Genomic DNA, 26,506 nt, shown 5'->3' with positions numbered 1-26,506 from the left:
ATACAAAAGGAAGCATCAATATGATCTGTTGGCTTGACTAGAATTCTAGTCTCAGAAGAAATCCTTTCCCCCAACTTTGGTTTGTTTTCATATTGCAGTTAGAAATGAATAGTTTATCATCATCTTTGCACTTGATATGGCACCTTATCACATTGTCAAGATGTCTCAAAGCGCTTCACAGGATATACTGTAGAGTGGAGTCCTGTAGCTTAGTGGTTAAGAGCACTCGCCTTGCAAGTGAGGACCTGGGTTTGATTCCCAGGCAAGGCAAAACTTTGGCCAAGTTTCCCTACTCCACATGCCTGGCACTAAGTAGGAACCTGGTTGTTAGACAATTGGCAAATCTCTTTTCGGGGGTTGGGGGGGTAATAATTGCTGTGCGGAATTGGCTGCCTTGTTTTGTTGACAAAGTATATACAGTCAATTCACTTTACAGTGTATTGTGTGAAGCACTTTGAGACGTCTCAAAGATGTGATAAGCCACTATATCAAATGCAAGGAATATTATTTATTATTCACAGTGCCTATTTGTAGTAAATACTGTAAAGTGGATTGGCTGTGTATTTTGTGGGTGGAATGTGGCAACCGGTTTGCACAATGTCCCACAAGAGCGGCCATGAGGTGGGCGGCCAATTTTATTTGTGTGCGGGGGGCGGAGCGGTGGGTCGTTGGGCTGGACACCGGGAGAGAGAGAAACTCACTTCTTTTTCCGAATAGCGCCGCGCGGGCAGACGCGAGCCGACGGAGACGGGACCGCGGTTTAACGTCTTATCCTAAGAATGATTCATACAGACAGTCTGCGTATCTATTTTGTATTTAATAACAACAATAACAACAACAATATACATACTATCTGTACATGTGCATAAACTGCTCAAACACACTTAGAAATCAGCTGGAGGGGAGGGTGAGGCAGTGAAGGGAGCTGAGAGGATGGGGGTTACACACAGGCGCGGGGGTGGCTGAAGAGATTGACCTGTGACCCGGGCGAGGCCCCCAGTGGAGGCAGCATGGCGGCGGCGGCGGGAAGCGAGGAGCCGAGCGGGGCCGGGAGCCCGGGCACCGGGGCCAAGGCCATCGACACGAAGAGCCTCCTCAAGCAGAACCGCGAGTTCCTGGATTTCTTCTGGGACATCGCCAAGCCCGAGCAGGCCGTGCGGCTGCGGGCCGTGGAGGGGCTGCTCGCCTACCTCAGGAACCCGGGAAAGGTGCGTGCGGCTCCGGCCCTGGGAGGGAGGGGGAGGTCGCGGCTGCGGCCCTGGGAGGGAGGGAGGGGGGAGGTCGCGGCTCTGGGAGTGAGGGGGGGGGGTCGCGGCTCTGGGAGTGAGGGGGGGGGGTCGTGGCTCCGGCCCTGGGAGGGAGGGGGGGGGGGGTCGCGGCTCTGGGAGTGAGGGGGGGGGGGGTGTCGCGGCTCCGGCCCTGGGAGTGAGGGGGGTTCGCGGCTCTGGCCCTGGGAGTGAGGGGGGGGGCGGCCCTGGGAGGGAGGGGGCGGCCCTGGGAGGGAGGGGGGGGGAGGGGGCGGCCCTGGGAGTGAGGTGGGGGGTTCGCGGCCCTGGGAGTGAGGGGGGGTCGCGGCTCCTCTCTGGCTGTTTATTGTTAAAGAGCAGCACATGGGCTACGGGTTTTAACTAAACCTCTGCGGTTCGCGTGTAGCTGTTGCTCGGCCCCACGTGGAAAACCCAGAGCTTCAATGGAGTCCTACAGACAGAGCCCTCGCCTCGCACGGGGGAGACCAGGGCTCGATTCCCGGCAGCGGGCGAAGCCTTGGACTAATAATAATAAGTTTCCTTACTCCACACACACACACACACACACACCTGATAATAATCCCTCAAGAAAACAAAACAAAAATTATTTGGCCACTTCGATCCACGGCTGTTTGTGGGACAGACGCTGCTGTGCCGCGTTTCACCCACGAAATGTACAGTCAATTCACTTCACAGTCTATTCAGTGAAGAGTTTTGAGACGTCTCGAAGACGTGATAAGGCGCTATATCAAATGCAAGGATTATATATATATATACACACACACACACACACACATATATACACTCCACACACTTCTGTTTACCGAGCAGTAAGTAAGGAACCTGGTTGCTAGTCAATTGGTGGATCACTTTTCCAGGGGTAATAATCCCTTCAAAAAGTAATAATGATTTGGTCGTTCAATCCACGACTGTTTGTGGGACACTGCTGTGCGCAGTTGGCTGCTGCATTCCCCCTCAAATATACACTCCGTGAAGTGCTTTGAGACGTCTCGAAGATGTGATAAGGCGCTATATATCAAATGCAAGGATTAGTATTATAATAATAATAATAATCCTTGCATTTGATATAGCGCCTTATTACTTCACTGAGGCTTCTCAAAGCACTTCACAAATATATTGTAAAGTGTGACTGTGTGTTTTGAAGGTGAATGAAGCAGCCAATTTGCGCACAGCAATGCCCCCACAAACAGCCATGAAATTACTAATAATAATCCTTGCATTTGTACAGCGCCTTATCACATTGAGATATCTCAAAGCGCTTCACAGAATACACTGTAAAGTGGAGTGACTGTATTATGTGGGCAAAATGCAGCAGCCAATTGTGCTCAGCAGAGTTCCAAATTGTGCACAGCAATGTCCCAATAATCCTTGTATTTGATTTAGCACCTGTATAAGAATTATTATTGGTGGGCATATGGACGAGGGCAAGTGCATAACATTAGTTCAGATAGAATTATTGTGGAACCGTGGCTAGATAATTTGTTACTTATAATAATAATAATCCTTACATTTGATATAGCGCTTTTCACCTCTTCTAGACATCTCAAAGCGCTTCATAGAATATATTGTAAAGTGAATTGATTATAATCCTTGCATTTGATATAGCGCTTTTCACGTCGGGAGGATGTCCCAAAGCGCTTCACAGAACACACTGTAAAGTGAATTGACTGTATATTTGTGGGTGAACGCGGCAGCCAATTGCGCACAGCAATGTCCCACAAACAGTCGTAGATTGAAAATGACCAATTTATTATTGTTTTGTTTTGGAGGGAATATTATTAGGCTCTGTGTGGAGTAAGGAAACTTGCCCAAGGTTTTGCCCTCTGCCTGGAATTGAACTCAGGTCTCTCACTTGCAAAGCGAGTGCTCTAACCACTGAGCTACAGGACAGTATATCTTGTGGGCGAAATGCAGCAGCCAATCGTGTTCTGTATAACTTATGTGCTCTGTATAAACCTTTCAGCGCTTGGAGACGCCACTGCACGTGAAGGGCGCTACGTAAATACAAGTCTTTATTGCATTAACATTGAGGTCTTCGGAGATGAGCGCTCTGATTCTGTCTGTAGGCTGAATGACCGGTGTGTTTTATTCATAGGATGACGAGCTAAAATACGCTCTCAATCGGCTGATCGAGGGGCTGGCAGCAACCCGAGAAATTGCCCGACCTGGCTTCAGCCTGGCACTGGCACAGGTTGGTCTCTGCATTTGTTGGGAGGGGAAGCTGTATGGAGTTGGACATGGTGTTCCAGAGCTAACATTAATATTGTGGTGATACGAGGAGAGGCGCTGCAGGGGAATGTGACACTTACCAATGAAATAGGCTCAGAAACCAGAAAGAACCATAATTTCTGTTCCTGTGTCTCCTTACAACTGTGTTCCCATATTGTAGTTCAAGACTGAAGCAGAGTAATATCACTTTCAGCGGGTTCTGTGTATGGTTTGAGCTTCATTTGTTTCACTTGGCCAGGGATGGGGCGAGATCTGTTTACAGGATATTCAGGATTCTGTTGTTTGTAAACTTGTATCGAAGAGCGCAATTCATTGCATATTCCAGGAGTGTCTAAGGGATTATTTCAGCATGAAGATTTGATTCACTGTGTTTATCACTGTGCTCCTTCAAGTGGTCTCAACACCTGAGTTCCATCATTTACTTTCAGGGTTGAGCAGGGGGAGTTTTAGTGTTGGGAAGTATGAGTATGTATGCCTCCCCAATTCCTCCCTTTACAAGTTGCAGATCATGCAGAACTCTGCAGCTCGTGACCTTTCCCGCACTAGGCTCCGCGTCCCTATCATCCCCATCCTCGCCCGGCTCCACTGACTCCCCATCACTCAGAGGACACAGTTAAAGATCCTGGTCCTCGCCTACAAAGCACTCTACGGCCTTGTGCCTCCCTACCTCTGTGACCTCCTAACCCACTACCAAGCTATCCGCTCCCTCTGTTTAATGGGCTCTGGCCTGCTTAACATCCTTCAGCCTCTTGCCCTTACCCTCTGGAACTCAATCCCACAATCCCTCCGCTTCGCCCACTCCCTTGCCTCCTTCAAGACCAGTCTCAAGACCCTCCTCTTCGACCGTGCCTTCAGTCACCCTCCTATCCTACTCTCCCCACCTTCCACCCTTCCTGATCCCAACCACCAGCTCAGGTGCGGATCCCTGACTGTCAGGCGCTTTGGGACATCCTCCTGACGTGAAAGGCGCTAAACCAATGTAATTTTGTTTGTTTGTTGTTGTTGTTTATCCTGGCATCAGGCCTTTAGTAAGATATGGCTCCCTTTAGAAGTGTTTGGCTGTGCTTCCTGTTGTTCCTCAAATCAATTTTGATTTTGCTTTTCACCAGCTTCTCCAGTTCTTCGAGGAGATCCCCCTGCAGACTGTGCTGGAGCAGATTAAAGACAAACACAATGTGCAGAAAGTCAAGAAGGTGAGGAATTGAGCAGCTTAGTACCAGAAAAGCAGCGACAGAAACTGAATGGCCACAGAGTTTCTTTCTGCATGCAAAAGCTATTTTAATGGACTCTTAGGCTAATATGGTTGGTGGGTGGTAGATTTTGAAAAAGTTAATTCTCTGGTATTTGTAGGGTTTAAAAAATGTCTATGTGAGATCATTTTTTTTGTTGTCATCCCAATACAGTATATGAAGTGATGGTTGTCCAATTCCTATAGTACAGTCTTAATGTTAAACTTAACAGACACCTGGTCGTCTGATTCTGACACAGAATTGTGCACAGAAACAAACATCAATAACAAATTGCATTTACACAGCGTCTTTCATGTCAGGACAATATCCCAAGGAGCTGGACAGTCAAGGATTAGCATCCGAGCTGGGGATTGGGATCATTCCATTCAATGCATCAAGCTTCTCCAGTGTGGAAACTAATTCACTGCATGGAGGTTATTATAACTTGTGCCATGTCTCTTTTGGGGTTCCAGAAACTCATCAGAAATGCCGCGTTTGGAAATCTCTTTGGCGTCTTGGCCCTTTCCCAGTCTGGGCGGCTTCCGAAGGTAACCATTGTAATCCTCTGTGAATTATTTTCCAAAAGGAAAAGCATCGTTTTAAGTTAAGGGGTGAAATGCAACTTAAGTCTTCCTAACACAAAAGTCCAATTATAAAGGCACCGATCGCTTGGTGCAGACCACAAGGCTGTTAGTTCAAATTCCAGACTCTGCTGAGTTAGCTAATCTCAGGATGTGGAGTCCTATAGCTCAGTGGTTAGAGCACTCGCCTTGCAAGCGAGACACCTGGGTTGAATTCCAGGCAGAAGGCGAAACCTTGTGCAAGTCTCCTTACTCCACACACCTAATAATAATTCCGCCAAAAAAAACAATAATAATTTGGTCATTTGCAATCCACGACTGTTTGTGGGACACTGCTAGGTGCAATTGGCTGCTGCGTTTCGCCCACAAATATGCAGTCAATTCACTTTACAGTATATTCTGTGAAGCGCTCTGAGACGTCGAGAAGACGTTAAAAGCGCTATATCAAATGCAAGGATTATTATATATATTATCTCAGTCTGGGAAACATTTAGAGATAATGAGAGAGGTAAATTAGCCGAGATTCTCGGAATTCACTATCCAGAGACCCATTGCTAAAAGAGGTGTTTGCATATGTATGTGTGCACATTTATGAATTGACATTTGATGAGGACAGGATCAGGGAACAGCTGTGAATTTTTTTGCCCCATCCCCAGTGTGGGTTAACCTGCCCGACACAGTATCTGAGCTGAACTGTGTAGAAGAAGGCCTGCGTTAGATATACAGCTGTATACCAGCAGGGGAGGGGAGGGGGCATTTGGCAAAGTAAAACGTAAAGCCGGTGCTTTGTGTGCATGAAGAAACGTTGACCTCTGCAGTTTATTTCACCGTTGTAAGAAATTAACATTGTAATTCTTTCCTGGTAGGAGCCGAAGGTTCTCCTGCAGTGTGTGCAGTTGTTGCAAAGCCTCGCTCAGTTTAAAGATCACCTGCGGGATCTCCCCAGGCAAACAATATTGGACATTCTGTCTGAGGTAAAAAAAACCTTGCTTTACAAATTGTTTTTCTTCTGACTTTGTCGTGTCCTCCACTGTATTTTGCTCTAGGCAGTTAATTCTTCCACTATCAGTAAGTGCACATCCAACAATTCAGTGGGAAGAGAGAAATTAACCCCACTGTGTGTGCTGTGAATCGTGCTGAAATGAAAGCTAACGGAGATGGGGAATAGGATTAGTGTAGTGAGTTCTAGTCGGGGGAACTAACACCAGCATTGACGCAGTGGGGAAAGAAAAAGGAAACTGGATTCAAGTAGATGTCTTCAACAGGGGAATTGGCACCAGCAAAGATATGTTGGGAAAGATCAGGGCAGTGGGATTTAGATAGATGGGTACGTGCATCGACAGAAACACAATGAGACAGAGCACTGAGCTACAGGACTTGGGTTCAATTCTGCAAGTGAGAGACTTGGGCGAAATGTTGGGCAAGCTTCCTTACTTGCACACACTTCTGTTTGCCTAGTGGTAAGTAGGAACCTGGATGTTAGTCGATTGGCAGGGGGGTAATAACTCCTTCCAAATTTTTTACAAAAAATAATGAACAATAAATTAGTCACTCAATCCACGACTGTTAGTGGGATACTGCTGTGCACAATTGGGTGCCGCTTTTTGCCCACAAAATATATAGTTAGTTCACTTTACAGGATATTCTGTGAAGCGCTTTGAGATGTCATGAAGACTTGATAAGGCGCTATATCCAATGCAAGTATTATTATTACACTACTGTTGTGCTATAAACATTGTCCGATGCTATTGAGTTTGTGGTTGTGATGTGTTTATTCCACGCAGACCCCAGAAGCTGTGTTCAAGAATATCCTGTTTGAGGCATTGCAGTCTGACCTGTCATCTGCGTTTAACACACCGGAGCAGCTTCACCTGCTGCTGGTTGCCATTCAGCGCTTCCCCCAGGCTCTGAAGCCCACAAAACTGAAGGCTTTGCTTGGATCCACTACCATTGTGACAAGAGAAAACATTCCCAAGTAAGTGATTTGTAAGCCTTTTGCCATGTAGAGGAATGTTTTCAACGAATGCCTGTTCTCTGACCTGTCCAGGCCATCAGTCCAGGCAGGATTGAAGCATGTGTCCCAAAGTTGTATGTTCAGTCTCCCAACCCAACTCACCACACCACGTTAGGTTGGGTGACTGAACATTCATCTCTGGGACACATGCTTCAACCCTGCCTGGACTGATGACCTCCAAGTTTACTCTCTGCTCATTTCAAGAGCCCCTGAATGACCTACATCATTACAGTACAAAAGCCAGCCACTGCCCCCATCTGCTTTGCTAATCCTGTGCGGGAAATGTAAATCTTGTAGTTTAAGGGTGGGGTGGTGGTTTGCTTTTCCGATGTGTATAAACAGGGACGTATGGGAGTCAGCAAGTGGTTATGCAGAGTCTACTGTATTCTCTAGTTTCCGATTTCCTGCATTGCTTCTGCTGAAAAAGGTTTTATTTTTTCAATGGTTCAGATTGACGGAGATGTTGAAAATAGCTGCAAAGTCCATGAAGAAGGCTAACGCACTGCCCGAGCTCGGGGCAGACTTGCTTCGCGTCGCCTTGAAAGAGGACGCTTTTGAGCTGTTCTGGAAGGACGTGGTGGAAACCCGGTTACTCCAGGACCATTCTGGGCTGAACAGGTACACGGGAGTGGGCAAGAGAGGGATTCCAGACTGGCCTGTTCCTCTCTTAAGATAAAATCCAAAGAATTAGGCTTCACAGGAGCACAGATTTTCAAAAGACTGAGTTTTCCACAATGCTCAGATAAAGGCTAGGTAAATTGCTCTGGTTGCAATTCCACGGCAGCACTCATTGTCAGAGGCACTGTCGTTTGAGTGACGCTGTGTGACTGTATAATCTCGCTATGCAAAATAACTGCCAATAAAACTACAGTCCCTAAAGCTGACAGTAATTATTTATGAAGCTTTTTGAGATGGTTTAGTCCAGCTCTTCCTCCTCCCTGCCCTCCACCCCTCTTGACTGCAACCCCCACTCAGTTACAAACCCTTGACTATCCAGCGCCTTGGGATGGCCTCCTGACATGAAAGGTGCTGTATAAATGGGCTAATGTATAAGAATGCAAGTTCTTCTCAGTGTAACTGCTGTCTTGCCTTTTTGTTTGCCTACAGCTACTTGTGTTTCCGGTTGCTTGGCCACGCACTACCTTTGCTGACTCTCCCCCAACTCCAGCTCGTTCTCACGGGGCCTGTGATGCAACACTATGGGGAGCACGTGCTCATAGCTCAGGTGAGGCCAGCCTTTTCCCCCCTAGCCGCACTGACTGTCGTTAAACACATATTGTCCAACTTACAAGTGAGAGGAACAAAAACAGATTGCTGGGAACACTCAGCAGGCCAGGCAGCAACTATGGAGAAAGGAAAGTGCGTCAACATTTCACGTCCATGACCCTTCGTCAGAGCTCACGAGTGAGAGGGCCTGGGTTCGATTCCCGGGCAGGGTGAAACGTTGGGCAAGTTTCCTTACTCCACATGCCTACGCCTCGGTTTACCTCGCTTTCAGGGGGTAATAATTCCATCAAAAAAAATGGTCAAACTATCTGTGTGACACTGCTGTATGCAATTGGCTGCCAAGTTTCATCCGCAAAATACAGTCAATTAACTTTATACTATATTCTGCGAAATGCTTTGAGGCATCTCAGTGATGTGATAAAATGCTGTATCGAATGAAACAATTATTATTATCACTTCAGAGATGGGGGGAAGAAAGGAACTAACTCACACCTTTAAGAGGATGAAGAAATTTGTTTCACATACAGTTCTCTGATCCTTTCCCTTCTCTCTCTGTCTCACTCTCTCTCAGCCCCTAACTTCTTTTAAAGGACTTTTAGAGAAGCTGTGCTTTTTATTTCAACCTTTCACTGCCTTTTAGAGTTCAAAATCCTCATCCTCGTTTTCAAAACCCTCCACTGCCTTGCTCCTTTCTACCCTGACCTGCTAGTTCTATAGCAACTCTATCCGCTCCCTCCACTCAGCAAGCTGTGCCCTGCTCCACATCCCATGCCGGGTTGGGCCTTCAGCCTTTCTACTCCCACCCTTTGGAACTCCCCCACACACTCCCTTCGCCTCACCCCTCCCTTGCCTCCTTCAAGGCATGTCTCAATACCCTCCTCTTCAACCATGCCTTTGGTCACCCTCCTCCCTTCCTGCCCTCCACACCTCCTGTTCCCAACCCCCAGCTCGGATCCAAATCCCTGACTGTCCAACGCCTTGGGACGTCCTCCCGACGTGAAAGTCGCTGTTTAAATGTAACGTCGTGTTGTCTGCTCCTGACCCAGCGTCTTACGGATGCTGGTTTGAGAAAAATGCTCTCAGCTGAAGCTGGGTCTCTGGTGTTGAGAATAGTTAACATTGTTCTTTTAAGTTTTTTTAAAAAAAAACACACGTCAGTTGACCTTTTTCTTAAAAAAAACAAAACCTGATGAGCGCCGACCTCTCTGGGCCGTTCATTTACTTTTTAAAAGAAGCTTTTATTAAAATAAAAGAATAATCTGTGGCTTTTGCAGCCGCCCACACTGAGGCTGTCAGCGACCCCGTGCTGGCAGTCAATAGGCCGAGCAGCCCTCTCTGTGGCTGGGACCTGTGTAAGTTTGCAGTGATCTGAAAGGTTATGGGTAGCAGGTTGCTCGCTGCACCGCCAGACAGCCGATGAGAATCTCTCTCTGCTGCTTCAGTGTGGTCATCCGCCCCGGCTATCAGCTCGGATCAATTGGCCGGACGTGTTGATTCCTTCAAACACAGATCAGATAGTTTTCTTTTAGGAAATAACATTACGGGATATAGTACAGAGGTAGTTTGGAACATATGTGCTTGTGACAGCTAGGAAGGTGGAAGACGAACTAGATGGACCTTGGTCTTTTTATCGTTTAGCATTTCTTATGTTCTTATGGACGCTACCCCACGTCGAGCGCTATATAAATGCAAGACGCAGCATTCTCGCTTCTGGGTCATTATCTCTCACTGGGTCTTTGAGCTCACAGTTCAGGCTGCTGCTCCAATGGACCGTCCCACCTGCCTGTTCAGTTGGCTACAGATCCCAGAATATAATTTGAAAGTAGAAGGTAGTTTCCCCTAGTGTCCTGGCCAACAATTCTCCGTGATAATTGGTCTTGGCTGCTTGTGGAGAATGTATGCACAAATTGACTGCAACTTTTGTCGACATAAAAAGGTGCTGTACTTGACAGCAAATGACTGTGAAGTGCTTTGAGTGTTTTAAATCTATAGATGTTGTATCAGGTGTGAGGATTATAGTTAAGTCTAATGTTTCAATTGGTGCCCTATGCTTTCTCATGGCAGCTTCCAGGCCGGTTCAAGTTCGCCTCAGAGATGGAGAGGAACTTGGACTCCTTCTTTGACAGTGTGACGGACTCTGAGAAGCAGCTTGCTGTGCTGACTGGCTTCTCGTGCCTCACCAACCAGGGCTACCCCGTCATCTCAAGCTACTGGAAGGTGATCCCTCGCCTGCAGCCCTCGGCTCTGTCACGTTACGTGGACTGGTTAAAAAACATGTTCACCAGCCCTGACCTCGATACTTGCTTAGACTTCAGCACCAAGCGGCAGAAGCTGAACCCAGAGGCCAAAGACCCGTAAGTTGCGCTTCTTGGTGGCTCGGTAGATGAAGGTCCTGAATGTAATTGGATATATACTTGAACAGGAATCATTTGCAAGGCTATGGGGAAAGAGCGAGGGAGTGGGACTAATTGGGTAGCTCTTTCAAATAGCCAGCGCAGGCACGATGGGCCAAATGGTCTCCCTCTGTACTGTAAGATTCTATGATTCTAACCTCTGTGCTGTTTGAGGGTATGCTGGTGGGGAATATTGTACTGGGCGCTCCCCTTGTTGATGAGACCGTTGTCTTTGCGTACAACAGAGTGCAGCATTCGGTGCTGAGGCTGCGCAAGTGGATTGTCGCCCGGCTGACGTCCATTGTGGAGAAGGAAAGAAAGAAAGAGGAAGATCTGGTCATGGACATCGCTAGGTAAGTTGCGGAGGCTCTACTGAGGAGATGAGAGGGAGTTCTGTGGGGGTGAGGAGAGGGGGGTCAGGAGAAGCGGGTTCTGGGGGGCGTGAGGAGAGGGGGGTTCTGGGGGGGTGAGGAGAGGGGGGTTCTGGGGAGGGTGAGGAGAGGGGGGCTTCTGGGGCGGTGAGGAGAGAAGGGCTTCTGGGAGGGTGAGGAGAGGAGGGCTTCTGGGGGGTGTGAGGAGAGGGGGGCTTCTGGGGGGTGTGAGGAGAGGGGGCTTTTGGGGGGGGGTGAGGAGAGGGGTGCTTCTGGGGGGGTGAGGAGAGGGGTGTACTGGGGGGGTGAGGAGAGTGGAGGGGGTGAGCTGTCGCATGGCGGTGGGGTATGGGCACTGGGAGAAATGAACGAAGGGGAATACATCTGATCATTCAAGACAAAGCTTTGAAGGCTCAGACCAGGAGGAATCTTTGATTGATTAGGGTAGGAGAGAAAGTTAATGGAGTCGATGTCTGTGTTACTTCGAATTCTCAACTCTCCTAATGTGGAACCAAGAGGCTGCAGATGCAGAGTCAATGGATGGTTTAAAATGGGAGATGAATAGGTACAGGGGGATGGGGAGGACAAATATAGAGGAAAAGTGGGAAAATGGAATAAATAGATCTGCCGTGATCCAATGAAATGGTCAGACAGGTTTGTTCGGCCACTGGCCCTGTTATTACAAGGGCAAAACCTTAAGACAAGTTGGCTTACTCCATATGTCTCTTGTTTAATTAGCAGTAACTAGGAACCCGTTTTTTAGTTGATTGGCGGATCGCTTTCCGGGGTTAATAATCCCTCAAAAAAATTCACGACTGTTTGTGGGAGACTGCTGTGCGCAATTGGCAAACCACATTTCGCCCGCAAAACATACAGTCAATTCACTTTACAGTATATTCTGTGAAGCGCTGTGAGACTCAAACCTATTACAAGACGCTGTATCAAGGATTATTATTAAGGTAACCAGTGTTAACTCTTCATTCCAGGTTTATTTTTTTCCATGCTTTCTGCGAGACAAAACAATCCACACCCGACATCCCCGAGACCGAGGCTTCGCTCTCTGTCCCCCTGGACACGGCCACACGGGACCTGGTCGCAACTTCCTTCTTCGGGTAGGATTGGCACTTTCACCTTCACTTCCCAATCTCTGGGGGGGGCATTGAACATTGTACTTCCACAATTTGCATTGATTACAGCACCACTTGTGTGAAAAAATCTCTTTGGGGGAGGGGGGGAGTTTGGGTGGGGGAGGAATATTGTCTGGGATGTATTACAGCGATGTTTAAATGTACAGGGAGTGTATATTGCAAGGTGGGATTCACCTCCACCTCGTCTACCTGGTTTCGGCTGCTGCTCTGACTGGTGATTTCTTATAGAGGCAATTTGGTTCACTTTAGTGGGTTTTTTTCTCTCTCCCTCTCCATCCCCAGGCTCCTGCACTGTCTGAACTGCCTGCCGCGGCTGGGTGACACCGGGGTGCCGGGCAGTGTGAAGGAGAAGCACATTCAGGGCATGACCGCGGATGGCAACCTGTGGATCTACTGCGTGGTGCGCTACGTCAATGCACTGCTTTTCCAGAAGAAGTGCGTCCAATTCGTGCAGCCCTTCACAAAGACGGAGAGAGCAGCCTGGGACAGGTACAGGTGCCGTTCTGTGGTTGAGCAGTGTGATGGGGAAGTGGGCTAGATCTGAACGGAGAGGGTGAGGGGGTGCTTAATAGGCCAAATAGTCCCTGCAAATGTCCATAAATTCCTGAAGGATGACTAGACTTGTTATGAATAAGAGTTGATGCAATTGTGGCTGAGTTATCAAGGAAGTGGCTTCTTGCTTCCCTTTCCTATCCCCATTTTGTTTGTTTATTGTCTGTGGTACTCCGGATATGTATCTAAAAAGCAAGTTGCACTCTTGCAGAGCGAACACGTGCTTTGTGAAAGTACATGGGGTGTTGTATCTGACAACTACCGTCACTCAGCTGATCCTCAGCACAAAGTTAATGGGGCACAAACGCCACACCCTGATGCCAACATCCCAACATTTTGTGGGCTGGGACCAGGGAGTGGAGGGCTACCCCATGTCCCAGGCGAGCTCACACTTCACTCGTTTGTTCCCAGAATGCTGCAGGCAGTGGAGGATCTGCAGACAAAAGCCACAAAGGCCACCAGCCTGAAGACATCGGCCTTTCAGCTGCTCTTCCTGCTCGTCGGGATTCATCTGTTCAAGGTACTTCAACTTTCAGGCACAGGATCTCACTGAATCCTTTTAACATTTACACTACACAGGCTTGTTATGAATAAGAGTCAATGCAATTGTGACGAAGTTATCAAGGAAGTGGATTCTTGCTTCCCTTTCCTATCCCCATTTTGTTTGTTTATTCTCTGTGTCACTCCAGATATGTATCTAAAAAGCCAGTTGCACTCTTACAGAGTGGAACTTGCATTTATATAGTGTATCGTGCCCTCCATGCGGGAAGCATCTCAGAGCGCTTGACAGTGGTGGAATATAACGCTGAGCCAGGGGGTGGGGGGGGTGGTATGGGGGTGACCGTCTTCAACAACTAAACTACAATTCACATTTTGCACTGGGTTGCGTCTTGAGTGCAGTGCTTCTCCCTGTGAAATAAATTGAGATGAATTAGAAATGAATGTGGCGCCTGCAACTAATTAAGGCCAACGCCATCCCACACAACAGTGAGGTGAGTTATGATAAACAACAGCCCTCCTCGGTTCAGTTTGCTGTGACTCGGCCGATGTTTGGGACTGACCCAGCGCAAGGAAATACAGACTAAAGTCAGTGCGACATGGAATGGGAATGGGTGTATGCTGGAAGATGGGCTTGGGAGTGGAAATGAATTGATAGTGAAGCCGGGAATCTGGGGGCTGAATAGGCCTATCCTCCTCTCCACACTCCAAGCTGAGTTAACTGTGTGTTCTCTGTTGGACTGCAGAACAGCGAGGATTGCCTGGAGCTGATGGGAGACCTGCACAATTGTCTGGGCAAAGCTCTGGAGAACAAGAAGAAGCAAACCAAGGTGGCCACAGGTCAGTGAATCTCTCCCTCTCCATCCACACACACACACACTGTTATAATGGAGTCCTGTAGCTCGGTGGTTAGAGCACTCGCTTTGCAAGTGAGAGACCTGAGTTCAATTGCAGGCAGAGGGCGAAACCTAGGGCAAGTTTCCTTACTCCACACAGAGCCTAATAATAATCCCTCCAAAACCAAAAACAATAATAAATTGGTCATTTTCAATCTACGACTGTTTGTGGGACATTGCTGTGCGCAATTGGCTGCCGCGTTCGCCCACAAATATACAGTCAATTACAGTATATTTTGTGAAGCGCTTTGGGACGTCGATAATAATAATAATATTATTATAATAATAATACTTGCATTTGATATAGCACTTTATCACTTCTTTGATAAAATTGTGTGTCTGTTCACACATACACACACCCCTTCCTTCCCCTCCGACACACACGCACATACACTTGCAAATACCTTTTTCTCCTGTTAATTTCTTTTTTGGTTGGTTGTTCTGTTTGCCGCCTGCTGGCAATGAGGACGCAGCAATGTTGGACTCTATGCAGTACCTACTGATGCCCACTCGATGTCACCATAACACCATAATTATTATAATAATAGTCCTCGCTTTTGACATAGCGTCTTACCACATCGTTGAGACGTCTCATAGCGATTCACAGGATGTCTTGTAAAGTGACTGTGTATTTTGTGGACGAAATGTGGCAGCCAATTGCACACAACAGTGTCCTACAAACAGTCAAATTATTTGTTTGTGTTCAACAGCAACTTGCATTAATATAGTGCCCTTTATCCGGATAGAGTCTCGTAGACCTTGAACACTTGTACAATTAGAATGTACAATTAGAATGTATTTTTTTTGAATACTGAATCATTTACACTCCCATTCCCTGGGGATAATTAAAATCAGTAGGTAATTGAGGTACTATAGTTTCGAGTTGAACAGACAGACATTTAATGTTGCTGCTCTGCCCCCAGTACTAATATGGCATTTAAATGTGCTTTTCTCCCATAGACGAGGAGGAGCCCGATTGGGTGGAGATGGTGATCGAGATCTTGCTGTCCCTCCTGTCCCAGCAGAGCCGCTTGATGCGGCATGTGTCAAAGATGGTGTTTGCTCGTATCTGCCCCCACCTCACCAAGCGAGGCCTGCAGCTGATCCTGGCCGTGAGTAACCTGCAGCTTGTCACTACAGCAACTTCCACTTAGTTCCTCTCCTCCTGCTGTTTCTGTGTTACAACCATCGACTTTTGCACGCAGGTCCTCACTGAAGATGAAGACGATGAGGAGAGTGCCGTGGTGGTGACCGACGACAGTGAGGATAAGAAGAGAAAGCAGTTGGCTGGGGACCAGGTCAGTCATGTGAGGGGTGTTCCGCCTCTCTGTTCTTGTCCTGGCAACATGCTTTAGTGCCTTGTGTATAACACCTTTTGCTCTGCTCTGTGTTCTCTGCTTCTAAAAGAGGCTGAGTGCTTCTCTCCCGACTGTTTCACGTTGTCGCTCGACTCTCTCCGCAGAACGAGGAGTTGATCGACGGAGATGACTCGTCGTCTGAGGAGGAAGAGGAGGATGCTGATGCTGACGAAGAGGAGGATGAGAGTGAAGACAATGATGAGGAGGAAGATGTGGATGATGCCTTCCGCATGGAGCTGATGAAAGTTTTGCAGGGCGGAAAGACAGTGGTAAGTGTGTGGGGGTGGGGGGTGCGCTGTTCATTTCAACTCCTGCCGGGGGAGAAACCGAGCAGGAGAGTGCACTTAGAGTAGAGTGCTCTGGGGGGGCACCCCTCTCCCCGTCAAGTGGTGTGGGACACTATCCTGAGTGAGGGGTGCTATGTAAATGCAAGTCGTTGGTGTCAAACCTCAACTCACCTCTCTCTCTGCTCATCTGAAGAGCGGCGACGGAGAGGAGAGCAGCGACGATGACCTGGATGACGAAGCAATGATGACCATGGACAAGAACATTGCCTCGCTCTTCGCAGAGCACCAGAAGCACGTCCAGGCCAAAAAAGACGCCAAGGAGAAGATGAGGAAAGAACAGATCCTCCGTAGAGATTTTAAGATAAAGGTACCCGAAGGACATTACGTCAAACAGAAGGCGTTGAGACTAAATGCATGGTCCCACCAAGCCTGAAATTGGACAATGAATTGGGATGTTTGATAGGGACACTGACTGCTTGTAGGCAGTAGGATTATTATGGGATCTGGGGGAAATGAAAGATTGAAAGATCTTTCACTATCAATTGAACGGTGTGGGGGATGGGGAGGGGACAGTTTATTTCCCATTGTGCCAGGCACTGAATGGAGGGGGATGAAATGAGTGTGACTCGTGTGGAGTCTTAAAAAAAAAAGCATGGACTAATTGGGCCCAATGGCCTGTTTCCATGCTGCACAATCTATGAAAACAATATGTAGGGGTGTGGAACTGTTTGCTGCCAGCTGGTAGTGCTATTGTTGGGCTGATTGAGAAAACCATTGCCCTGGCGAGCAAGTCATAAGATGTGTCTGAAACGTCACTGTCCCAAAGGGCTTTACAGAGGATAGCTGCCAAATGTTGTGACTTTTTTTGTAAGGAAAGGCTGCAGTTGGTTTCCGAGCAGCAAAGCTGGTTTTGATGTGCAGCTGCTATTCCATTTCCAGTGCAGTCTGTCGTTGCCGCACTCTCTTTGAACCTGGGTTGTATTCTTCCATAACCTCACAGGCCAAGCAAGAGTGCTACACTAAAGACTTGTTGTAACTGGAGCTTCTCCGCATTCCCTGCCAGAGTTGTTCTTTTAAAAGCAAGTCACATCTTAACGGCTCGGGAACATTTGAGAAAGATCTCCGCGGGTCTGGTAAATTGTGGATAATAATGGCGGAAATATGGTTTAAAAAGGACTACAATGATATAATCAATTGTCAGGCTAGGCGTGAGGAGTTTAACAATAGTTTCCGCTGGTTCCTTTGTCCACAGTTCCTTTGTCCACCGACTTGGGTTTGTCTCTTCTGAGTCAGTTCAGGGGAAACTCCAATTATTCCCCTCCCTGGATATATATTTTTGGACATATTACCTTTTAATTGAAAATCCAACTGGTATTTGAATGCAGAGCTTTCTAGTTCGAAACGCAGTGTTCCAGGCCGGACTGAGCTGTTTTCAGTGATGAGACTGCATACTCTGCTAATGCCGCTTCTTTTGGCTATATTCAGGTGCTCGACCTCATTGAGGTGTTGATAACAAAACAGCCGGAAAATCCACTAATCTTTGACATCATGGAGCCCATGTTGGCCATTCTAGAAGGAACCATGCGTTCCCACAATGATGAGCAGGAACAGACCTTCCTCCGTAAAACTGCTTTCATCTTTAGGTTAGTGTGTGTGTGTTTCTGTGTGCCTCATTCATGAGGCATTGTGATTTTTGTCTGTCTCTGCATTTCCTTCTCTCTGTGACTGTCTCTCTCTCTCTCTCTCTCTGTGTGTATTTCCATGCATATCTCTCTCTGTTTGTGTGTGACATTCTTATTCCCTTCTCTCATCCTATTTTCTCTCCTTTTTTTTCTGTCTGCACTTTTTGCCTCCCTTTCTCCCTGTTATTATATTGCCTGGTTTCTTTTTTGCCACAGAAACCAGCTGTGTAAAGCCAAGCGTTACTGTCACAGCGGGTGGGAGATGAGGGAGGATCTACACGAGTTGATGGAGCGGCTGGTGACGAGAGCCTGCAAACAGGCCGACTCCTCCGTGGCACACTACCACTTCAGGTCTGTCAGGCAGTAATCTCTTCCCACTCCCTCTCCCCCCGGGAATGCCATGAAACCCCCTTGACAATTCTGTAGAGAAGTCTCTTTCCGGGGATAATAATCTCTCCACCCCAAAAAACATCCTGATCATTCAATCCACAACTGTTGGTGGGACACTGCTGTGCTGCCATGTTTTGGCTGCCTCGTTTGGCCCACAATTATACAGTCACTACAGTTTAAAGTAACAGTGAAATCCGCTCAGGGTGAGCCCTAAGGGCGAGTGTCTAATTGAACGCTGTGTTGTTTACCTGGCAGTGGGGCTCTTTACATCTTCCGAGTGCTGAAAGGAAACGCCATCGACCCCATGGCGGCAGCTCAAAACAGCAAGAAGGAGGAAGGGGGTGCAGACCCCCAAAGTGGGCAGGTGGGTGTGCCTGAAAGGGTTTCACGTGGATAGCGGTTCTGATTTGGGGGGATTTGAAGATAGGAGCAAATTCTTCCTGGTGGGTGTGATGAACTAAGCGCATAAATTGGGAGCCTGATTTTGACACAACGCTATTCGAAATAGTTTCACCGGTCAAACCGCTGCCAAACTAATTGGTCACTCACCTCATGGTGTTGTTTGCCGTATCCTGCTCTTGGCACAGAACACCTGCTATAATTTCCTGGTTAAAATAGACAGTCGTTACACGTGACCGTAATTACTGTGAAGCGCTTTCAGTCTGTTCATCTTTGTGGTTTAGAAAGAACCCGTTTCCTTCTTTCAATCATTTAAGTGGTACAGGAGCCGGGAGGGGAGGCAGCAACTCTGATTGTTCTGGTATTTGGCAGCTCATTGTTAAGTGAAAAATGATTTGTGTTCCTTCATGTTTGGCCACAATTGAAGACCAAAATCTCTCAATCTCTCTTCACTTCAGTTGGACGGTATCGGGAGCCTGGATCTGGCCCGAACGACCGTCATCTTTAAGGAGGCGCTGACGGCGTTTATGACTAGACGCAAGTGTTCTGTCACTGGCCCTATGTTACTCGATCTCATCAGTCGCTTCCCTGTAAGTGACCGCAAACGGTGTGGTGGGGCGGGAGAGGACCGCGGGTGCCTTGGGGGGCTGGTCTAAGTGTGCCTTGTTACTGCTTTTGTTACCGAGTGTAGTTGAGAAGAGAAGGTTCTTCAGAGCTTGAGGCTAATATAGCCTGATGTAGGTTATGCCTTCAGCCACCCTCCTATTTCCAACCTCCCTGGTCCCCCCCCCTCACTCCCGCTTGGGTCCTAATCCCTGACTGTTCAGCGCCTTGGGACGTCCTCCCGACGTGAAAGGCCCTTGTAATGTAATTTTGTATTATACAGATAAACAATTTCCAGTGGTAGTGGAATCCAGAACAAGGGGGCACATTCTTAAAATTAGAGCTAGGCCATTTAGGAGTGAAATCAGGAGGTAGTTTTTCACACAAAAGTTAGTGGAAATCTGGAACTCTCCTCTGAAAGGCTGTGGATGCTGGATCCATTCACATTTTCAAAACGGAGGTCAGGGTATTAAGGGATGTGGGGCAAGGGGGAGTAATTGGCCTTGAGGTAGAGATCAGCCATGATCTTATAAAATGGCGAACCAGGCTCAAGGGGTCGACTAGCCTACTACTGTGTGTACTGCTTCTAATGTGTAGCTGTGGGTCTTACAGAGGGATGGTGACTAGAACATGGAACCCATTGGCCCAGGTTATCATAGATGCAGAATCAATTGAGAGATTTAAAAGATAGATACTTTGGGAAGGAAGGGACCGATGGGGTAACAACAACAATTTTACATTTATATAGCTCCTTTCACGTTGTGAGGACGTTTCATAACGGTACAGAGAAATGGTGGGAATGGGATTAACTGATCTTCTGTGATCTAATAAAGTGTCTCGATGGGTTGAATGGCCTTCTTCTGTTCCTGTGTCCAGAGCTGCATTAATCAGTCAGCTTCTCATGCCCTCCGTTTGCAGGTGATGTGTTCCAGCCTGTTGAGGCCAACAATTAAGTACATCACTGATGGAGTTCGACAGCATCAGCAGGTAATGAACCAAATGCCAAGATAGGGGACTCTGAGGTGAGCAGTCACTAGCTCGCACCAGCACAGACATGATGGGGAGAGAGCAGGCAAAAATAACAACAACTTGCATTTAAATAGCGCCTTTATATCATATTTGGGAGGGTGGCCCAAGGGAAATGGGATTAGAGCAGAGAGCTCAAGTGGGCAAGTGAACCCCAGCACAGACGCAATGGACGGAATGGCATCTTCCATTGACAGTGCTGTTAAAGTGACACAAATGTGGGTGGACCTTTTTGGTAAATGGGATGTAGGATAATGAGTCATTCACTAGTTCCAGTCTCACCACTTGGGAGGGGCACCCAGGTCGGATAGTTTACTCGGTTCATAATCTGCCTGGGAGACGGAAGTGAAGGAAGGATTGATGTTCGTCCGTGAGAGCTCAAAGCTGGAATGTTCTCCGTCTGCGCTGGGTGGGAATGTGATATCACTCCAGGCTGTTCCCTCAGGCTCGTGTCTGCTGCCCACAATGTCCTGGTTTGAACTCTGGTCTGTGTTGAGTTAGCAGATCTCAGCCAGGTGGTATTTGAGACTACCGTTGGACTCATCGTCCCCTGGGTGAGGTCGGGTGGAGGGAAATCAGCCTGGGTTCCCGTTCCCTCATCATTATGACGTGTAATATAATAATAATAATCCTTGCATTTGATATAGCGCTTTTCACGTCTTCTCGAAGTCTCAAAGCGCTTCACAGAATATGCTGTAAAGTGAATTGACTGCATATTTATGGGCGAAAGCGAAAGTGTAGTGGTTAGCACGCTCGCCTCACAAGCAAGAGGACCCAGGTTCCATTCCTAGATGGGGCGAAACCTTAAGGAAGTTTCCTTACTCCACACACCTCTGTTTACCTAGCAGTAATTAGGAACCCAGTTGTTAGTCAATTGGCAGATCGCTTTCTGTGTGTAATATTCCCTTTTTTTAAAAAAATGATCACTCAATCCATGGCCGTTTGTGGGACACTGCTGGGCATAATCGGCTGCGATATTTGACCCACAAAATATACAGGCACTCCACTCTACAGTATATTCTGTGAAGCGCTTTGAGACGTCTGAACGATGTGATAAAGCACAATATCAAATGCAAGGATTATTATTATAGGCCCCACCCCACCACCCTGGAAGGTTTGTATGTTTACGGGCAGCAGGTGAGGTCAGGATCCCATCAACACTTGCCAACCAGACTTACACATGAATAACTTAAGAACCACATCCCGTAGAAGGAAAAAAAGAGTCAAAACACCTTCAAAAGGGTAGGAAATCCTCCTCATCCAGTGTCATGTAACTGGTTTGGGATTGAACAAGGGGCAGCACTTGATGGAGGCTTTACTACCAAACGACTTGTAGATTTTCCGCAGTGTAAATGGACTTTGTTTAATGTACAGTCTGGCGCATCTGCCCAGCCCCAGCTGATGAGGAGCCACAGGCGGCTGGACTCCGTGCTATACTTAGCTTTTAATGGGAGGGGAGGGAGGATGGGATCTGAGCTGCTGATGAAAACCTGCTGTTGTAATCAGGGCTTGAGCTGCTCATTAACTGCTGCTGTCTCTTGCCTTCCCAGGGTCAGGCCAGCTGCCTCGTGCTCAAATCCCTCCTCACCCGGGAGCTGAGGCACTCCATGACAGACAGCGAGTGGGAGGAGATCATCGGGCTGGCAATCAAACAGGTTACCCAGGTAATCCCATCATTGTGGGGCATGGGGAATCAGTGGGGGGTGGGGGCAAGATGAGGAGGGGGCTTAAATGTTTTAGATAGATACATCGCCTCTCCACCTCATGTCTTTGTTGTGCATGTAGTGGCTGCCATGTATACCCAGGAAGCGTGACGTTTTGACATTATAATTGCTGTCAGTATTCAGTATTATTCTTCTCTTCGTGACAGTGCAGCCAACTTACGGCCCGTGGGCCACATGCGGCCCGTGTGACTCTTCTATGTGGGCCGCAAGCTGGCCATCCCTGCTCTATGATTTGCCATTGTCTCTAAAGGTCTGATCATGTCCAGAATGGGACCAACACCCGTGTTGGGAGTGGGCGAGTAGGTGGCAGATGGAATTTAATGTGGGGAAGTGTGAAGTTATTCACCTCAGTAGAAAAAATAGAAAAACAGATTATTTTCTAGAGGGGGAGAGATTAGATAGTGTTAGTGTTCAGAGGGATTTGGGTGTCCTTGTACACCAGTCTCAAAAAGTTAGTTTGCAGATGCAGCAGCAAGTAAGAAGGCGAACGGCAGTTAGTGTTCATTGCAAAAGATTTAGAGTACAAGAGTAGGGAAGTCTTGCCACTGTATAGGTCTCTGGTGAGACCTCACCGAGAGTATTGTGTGCAGTTGTGGTCTCCTTATTTAAAAAAGGACATACTTGCCCTCGAGGGGGTGCAGCGTAGATTCACTCGGTTAGTTCCTGGGATGAAGGGACTGACCTGTGAGGATAGGCTGAATAAACTTGGGCTGTATTCTCTATAGAGTACAGAAGAATTAGGGGAGATCTTATTGAAACATATAAGATTCTTAAAGGGCTGATAAAGTAGACACTGAGGGTCTGTTTCCCCGGTAGGAGAATCTATAACCGGGGGTCACAGTCTGAAAATTAAGGGTCAGCCTTTTAGAACAGAGTTTAGGAAACATTTCTTCACTCAGAGAGTAGTGAATTTATGGAATTCTCTACCCCAGAAGGCTGTAGGTAATCAGTCCTTGAACATCTTCAAGGCTGAGACTGAGAGATTTTTAAAAAATAGAGAGATATGCGGATAGGGCAGGTATTTAGAGTTAGGTCTGAAGATCAGCCATGATCTTATCGAATGCTGGGGCACAGGCTTGAGGGGCCGAATGGCCTATTCCTGCTCCTAATTCTTATGTTCTTAACAATGCTCTGTGTCAGAGTACACAATTAACATTGAGTTGGGATTGATAATTGCCTATGGAAAGGCATAAATGTATCCAAAGTAAATGGTTGCTCGTTGACCTTGGTTTGCTTGTCTGTGTTTGTTATACCTGGACTTCTCACCAAGCAGGATGCCTTAAAAACGAGGGTGGGTGTTCACCTTTTCTTCTTTTCTCCAGTCTTTGAAGAATGTGTCTGAATTCAAGGTCAAAGTGGATCAGGAGAAGGTTATTGCATGTCTGGAGCTGACCAGTTTCTTGATCAAAATCGTGAAACAGCAGGTGAGGAACCCAGAGCTGTGTGTTTGTGTCTCTGTCTCTAGCCCTGGCCCTGCGCATTACTTTCAGGATATATTGCACAGGCTATAAAATCTGCTACTTGGAACTAGACAGCAATCCACAGTAGGTCAGAGCCACGTGTACACGACCAGCACAGTTTTAACTATTTTTCTGTGGTTTTTGACATCTCTGGTCCAGGTCATTGTCTCTAATGTTGGATTCTGCTTCATGACAAAAAAAAAGGGTCTTTGTGTGTTTATGAAGGAGTGTGGGTAGGGAGAGTGGAATTACATCCCAAACTCTTTCAACAAGCTGGCAAAGGCATGATAGGCTGAATGGCCTTCTCTTCTTGTAAAATTCTATGATATTATGTTTCTCTCTTCATTCTCCCCAGAAACTGAATGCCACGTTGACCGAGCTGGTGCCAGTAGTAGAGTCGCTGAAAGGACTGGAGGGGTTTGACAAGTCTTCACAGCTGGACGACACGTACTGGAACACAATGAAACTCCTCGGGTTTGAGTAAGGACCTTGTTGTTGTTGCCCATCTCTAACTTTCTTCCACTTCTAGCCAGCTTCCAACAATCTGTCTCTGGGATTTCCATGTGTAGGTGGGAGGCAGGGAATTCTCAGTTTGGTTTGGAGACTCTTAAGCAACGGTGATGGATGTGCGCATGTGTCAGACACACAGCTGACCAATAACAACAAAAAATTCATCCAGCGCCCAAACTGTTCTTGAGGCCTTTCATTCTCATTTGTTCCTAGTCCCTCCCAATTCATCGTTTCCGTTGAAGACAGTGAGGCTCCAAGTGTCCCCTGCCCTCTTTCTCTGATCTCTCACCTCTCGTTGTAATGCAGGGACACTGAGACCAAATACATGCTGAGGTCAAGTACAGACCAATGATCAAACATGTCAGCTTCCTTTACCACGCAGTTGGGGCTCTACAGTACCTTACTGTACTGTAGAGCCCCAATGGGGAGGACATTCACTGGAGTTTTACTGATCGTCTCGGCACATTCTATAATCTTATTACTTAGTCTAAACTGATCATCGCTCCTGAATTCATTTTGTTGACGTTCTAGCAACATGCCCAAGACTACCCAACGTATGTTGTATTTTATTATTTAGTATTTTTATCTCTCAAGCTGCTCCTGTTTATATATAAAAAAATAATTGTCTGGTTTGAGTGCCGAGTTAAGCGGATTGTGTAGAGAGTGTGTGAGCAGGCAATGCGAGAGATGTCTAGTTGAGCTGTTCTGGCGGGCGGTGTCAGGAGGGCAACTTTTCTAATGGGCAGTTTGTAATGTGGGATGACCTTGAGGTGGCTCTAATGGTTGCAGTCAGCTCTGCCAGGGGGCATTTAATGCGGGTTTGGAAATGGCTGCACTCCTCCTCATTACCACTGGGCGATTACTCTCGCGCCAGGTGGTGAATGATAGACTTATTTACTGCAATGTCCAGTTGCTGCTTGGGAAATTCTGTGGCTGGTCCCTATGTTATGTTACTACCAGCTACTGTCCTGACATCACGCCTCATCTGACTTTCAAATCAGACACCCTGCTGATTGTGCGAGCCGGCTGGGCTGGCAGCCAGCTCTCTCCACTGCCGGCTGTAGCCTGCAAAGGGCTCGTTTTTTATGAGGGACTACAGATGTCAAGTCAGTGAGTGCTCTGCTCCCTACCTCCCCCTTCCCCCCCCCACCCCAATCCTTCAGACGAGCTCCTCCTGCTCCCCACTCACACACTGTCCCAAGTTCTCCGTGTTCTCTGCTCTGAAATCCCCATTCCACACTCCCCCCTCATTTCCTGCCACTGGCGTGCATGAGAGTAAGTATTCCCGGACGCTTGCACACAGAGTGGGAGTGATAATAATAATCCCTACAATTGATATAGCGCCTGATCACAACAGCAACACATTACATTTATATAGCACCCCTCATGCAGGGTAGCGTCCCAGAGCGCTTGATAGTACTGGACCATAATGCCAAGCTGGTGGGGTGGGGGGGAAGCTGACCATAGGCACGGTCGAAGAGGAAGTTCTTCTGGTGCGACCTGAAGATGGGGAAGGAAGGGACAAGGCGGAGGGATAGAGGAAGAGAGTTCCAGATTTTTGGGGGGAGTAGTCGCTGCAAACGGTGGAATGGAGAGTTAGAGTGACATGCAGGAGGCCAGAGCCAGTTGAGCGGGGGTTGGGGAGTAAGGTTAGAGAGGTAGGGACGTGCCAGGTCATGAAGGGATTTGAAAACAAGTGTGAGGATCTTGAAATCGATCATGTCGTTGAGACATCTCAAAGCGCTTCACAGAATATACTGTAAAGTGAATTGACTGTATATTTGTTTTCGCGAAATGTGGCAGCCAAGTGCGCACAACAGCGTCTCGCAAACAGTTGTGGATTGAATGACCAATTAATATTGTTAATTGAACCTAGCGGATCACCGTGTAACTATCTCATCAAGGGGAGCTCTGTCTTCGGATACCTGTCCCTCAACAATTGATATTATTTTTATATATATATATATGTGTGTATATATATATTATATATAACACTTTTTTTGTGGCAGGCGGCCCAAGAAGGAGCCAGCAGTCAGAGTGAAGAAGGAAACTCCGCAGTCAGCTGTGGGAACCAAGAAAAAGAAGAAGGGATTTCTCCCAGAAACCAAGAAACGGAAAAACCGGAATAAGCAGCAAGCTGCGTCCGAGGAGAACAGCAAAGAAACCCAGGAGAAAGGGCTGGAGCCGGGGGCTGGAGGGGCTGCGAAGCCCAGGAAAAAGAAGATGAAAAGGAAGAAGATGAAGAGCACAGGAGGAGGCGATGCCGAGAGAGCAGCTCAGGAACCGGCGCCTAAAAAGGGAAGAGCGGAGGGGCCGCTGCAAGCCGTTCGGACTGACAGAGTGGTGGGCAACAAGCCCAAAGCCAAGCCAAAGAGAGCGCAGAACATGGCCACGTGAGTCTGACTGACTGACTGAGCCACTGAGAGAATCGGGTAGGGGTTAGGGGGGTGTATAGATATATATAATATATATATTTTTTCTTGGGGGTTTGCACCCCCTCCAAACATGTCCTTACTGTTCCAAGACTGAGTTCCAGCCGTATGTTGGAAGGTCGGAGTCGTCGGTAAGTGGTACCCTCCTGCTGCTCGAGCACCCCCTTCCTCTCTTTTGCTCCTTCTCCCCTCACCTCGCCCGCCTGGCAATAAAATCTTTTTATTAAAT

At 47.5% G+C, this 26,506-nt stretch overlaps 1 protein-coding gene and 1 non-coding gene across 2 annotated transcripts; both read left to right on the top strand.

Moving 5' to 3' along the window:
* The first annotated feature begins 1,004 nt into the window (after positions 1-1,004).
* mybbp1a (MYB binding protein (P160) 1a) lies at positions 1,005-26,506 on the top strand. Its single transcript, XM_007906152.2, has 27 exons — positions 1,005-1,208; positions 3,364-3,459; positions 4,607-4,690; positions 5,200-5,274; positions 6,174-6,281; positions 7,092-7,282; positions 7,772-7,939; positions 8,429-8,546; positions 10,613-10,902; positions 11,187-11,294; positions 12,299-12,424; positions 12,743-12,949; positions 13,424-13,532; positions 14,257-14,350; positions 15,367-15,518; positions 15,612-15,704; positions 15,869-16,033; positions 16,245-16,418; positions 17,537-17,694; positions 17,950-18,084; positions 18,379-18,487; positions 18,981-19,112; positions 20,044-20,112; positions 21,702-21,815; positions 23,198-23,299; positions 23,691-23,815; positions 25,855-26,506. Exons 1-27 carry the CDS (start codon positions 1,011-1,013, stop codon positions 26,240-26,242), a joined length of 3,888 nt encoding a protein of 1,295 aa, XP_007904343.2. The 5' UTR covers positions 1,005-1,010; the 3' UTR covers positions 26,243-26,506.
* On the top strand, positions 17,006-17,143 carry LOC121849815. Its single transcript, XR_006085374.1, has one exon. It is a non-coding gene; the product is annotated as a small nucleolar RNA SNORA50 (small nucleolar RNA).

The sequence above is a fragment of the Callorhinchus milii genome, unplaced genomic scaffold (genome assembly GCF_018977255.1).
Source record: "Callorhinchus milii isolate IMCB2004 unplaced genomic scaffold, IMCB_Cmil_1.0 Scaffold10, whole genome shotgun sequence".
Classification (NCBI taxonomy): Eukaryota; Metazoa; Chordata; class Chondrichthyes; order Chimaeriformes; family Callorhinchidae; genus Callorhinchus; species Callorhinchus milii.
The sequence above is the reverse complement of the archived record's forward strand: the minus strand, read 5'-3'. Positions and strand labels throughout refer to the sequence as shown.

What these genes read in the sequence shown, in the direction of transcription:
- mybbp1a (XM_007906152.2), top strand. Translation starts at nt 1,011, where the DNA reads ATGGCGGCGGCGGCGGGAAGCGAGGAGCCGAGCGGGGCCGGGAGCCCG. An exon ending in ACCTCAGGAACCCGGGAAAG is followed by an intron (nt 1,209 to 3,363) that starts GTGCGTGCGGCT and finishes TTTTATTCATAG; the next exon opens with GATGACGAGCTAAAATACGC. An exon ending in AGCAGTTGGCTGGGGACCAG is followed by an intron (nt 15,705 to 15,868) that starts GTCAGTCATGTG and finishes CTCTCTCCGCAG; the next exon opens with AACGAGGAGTTGATCGACGG.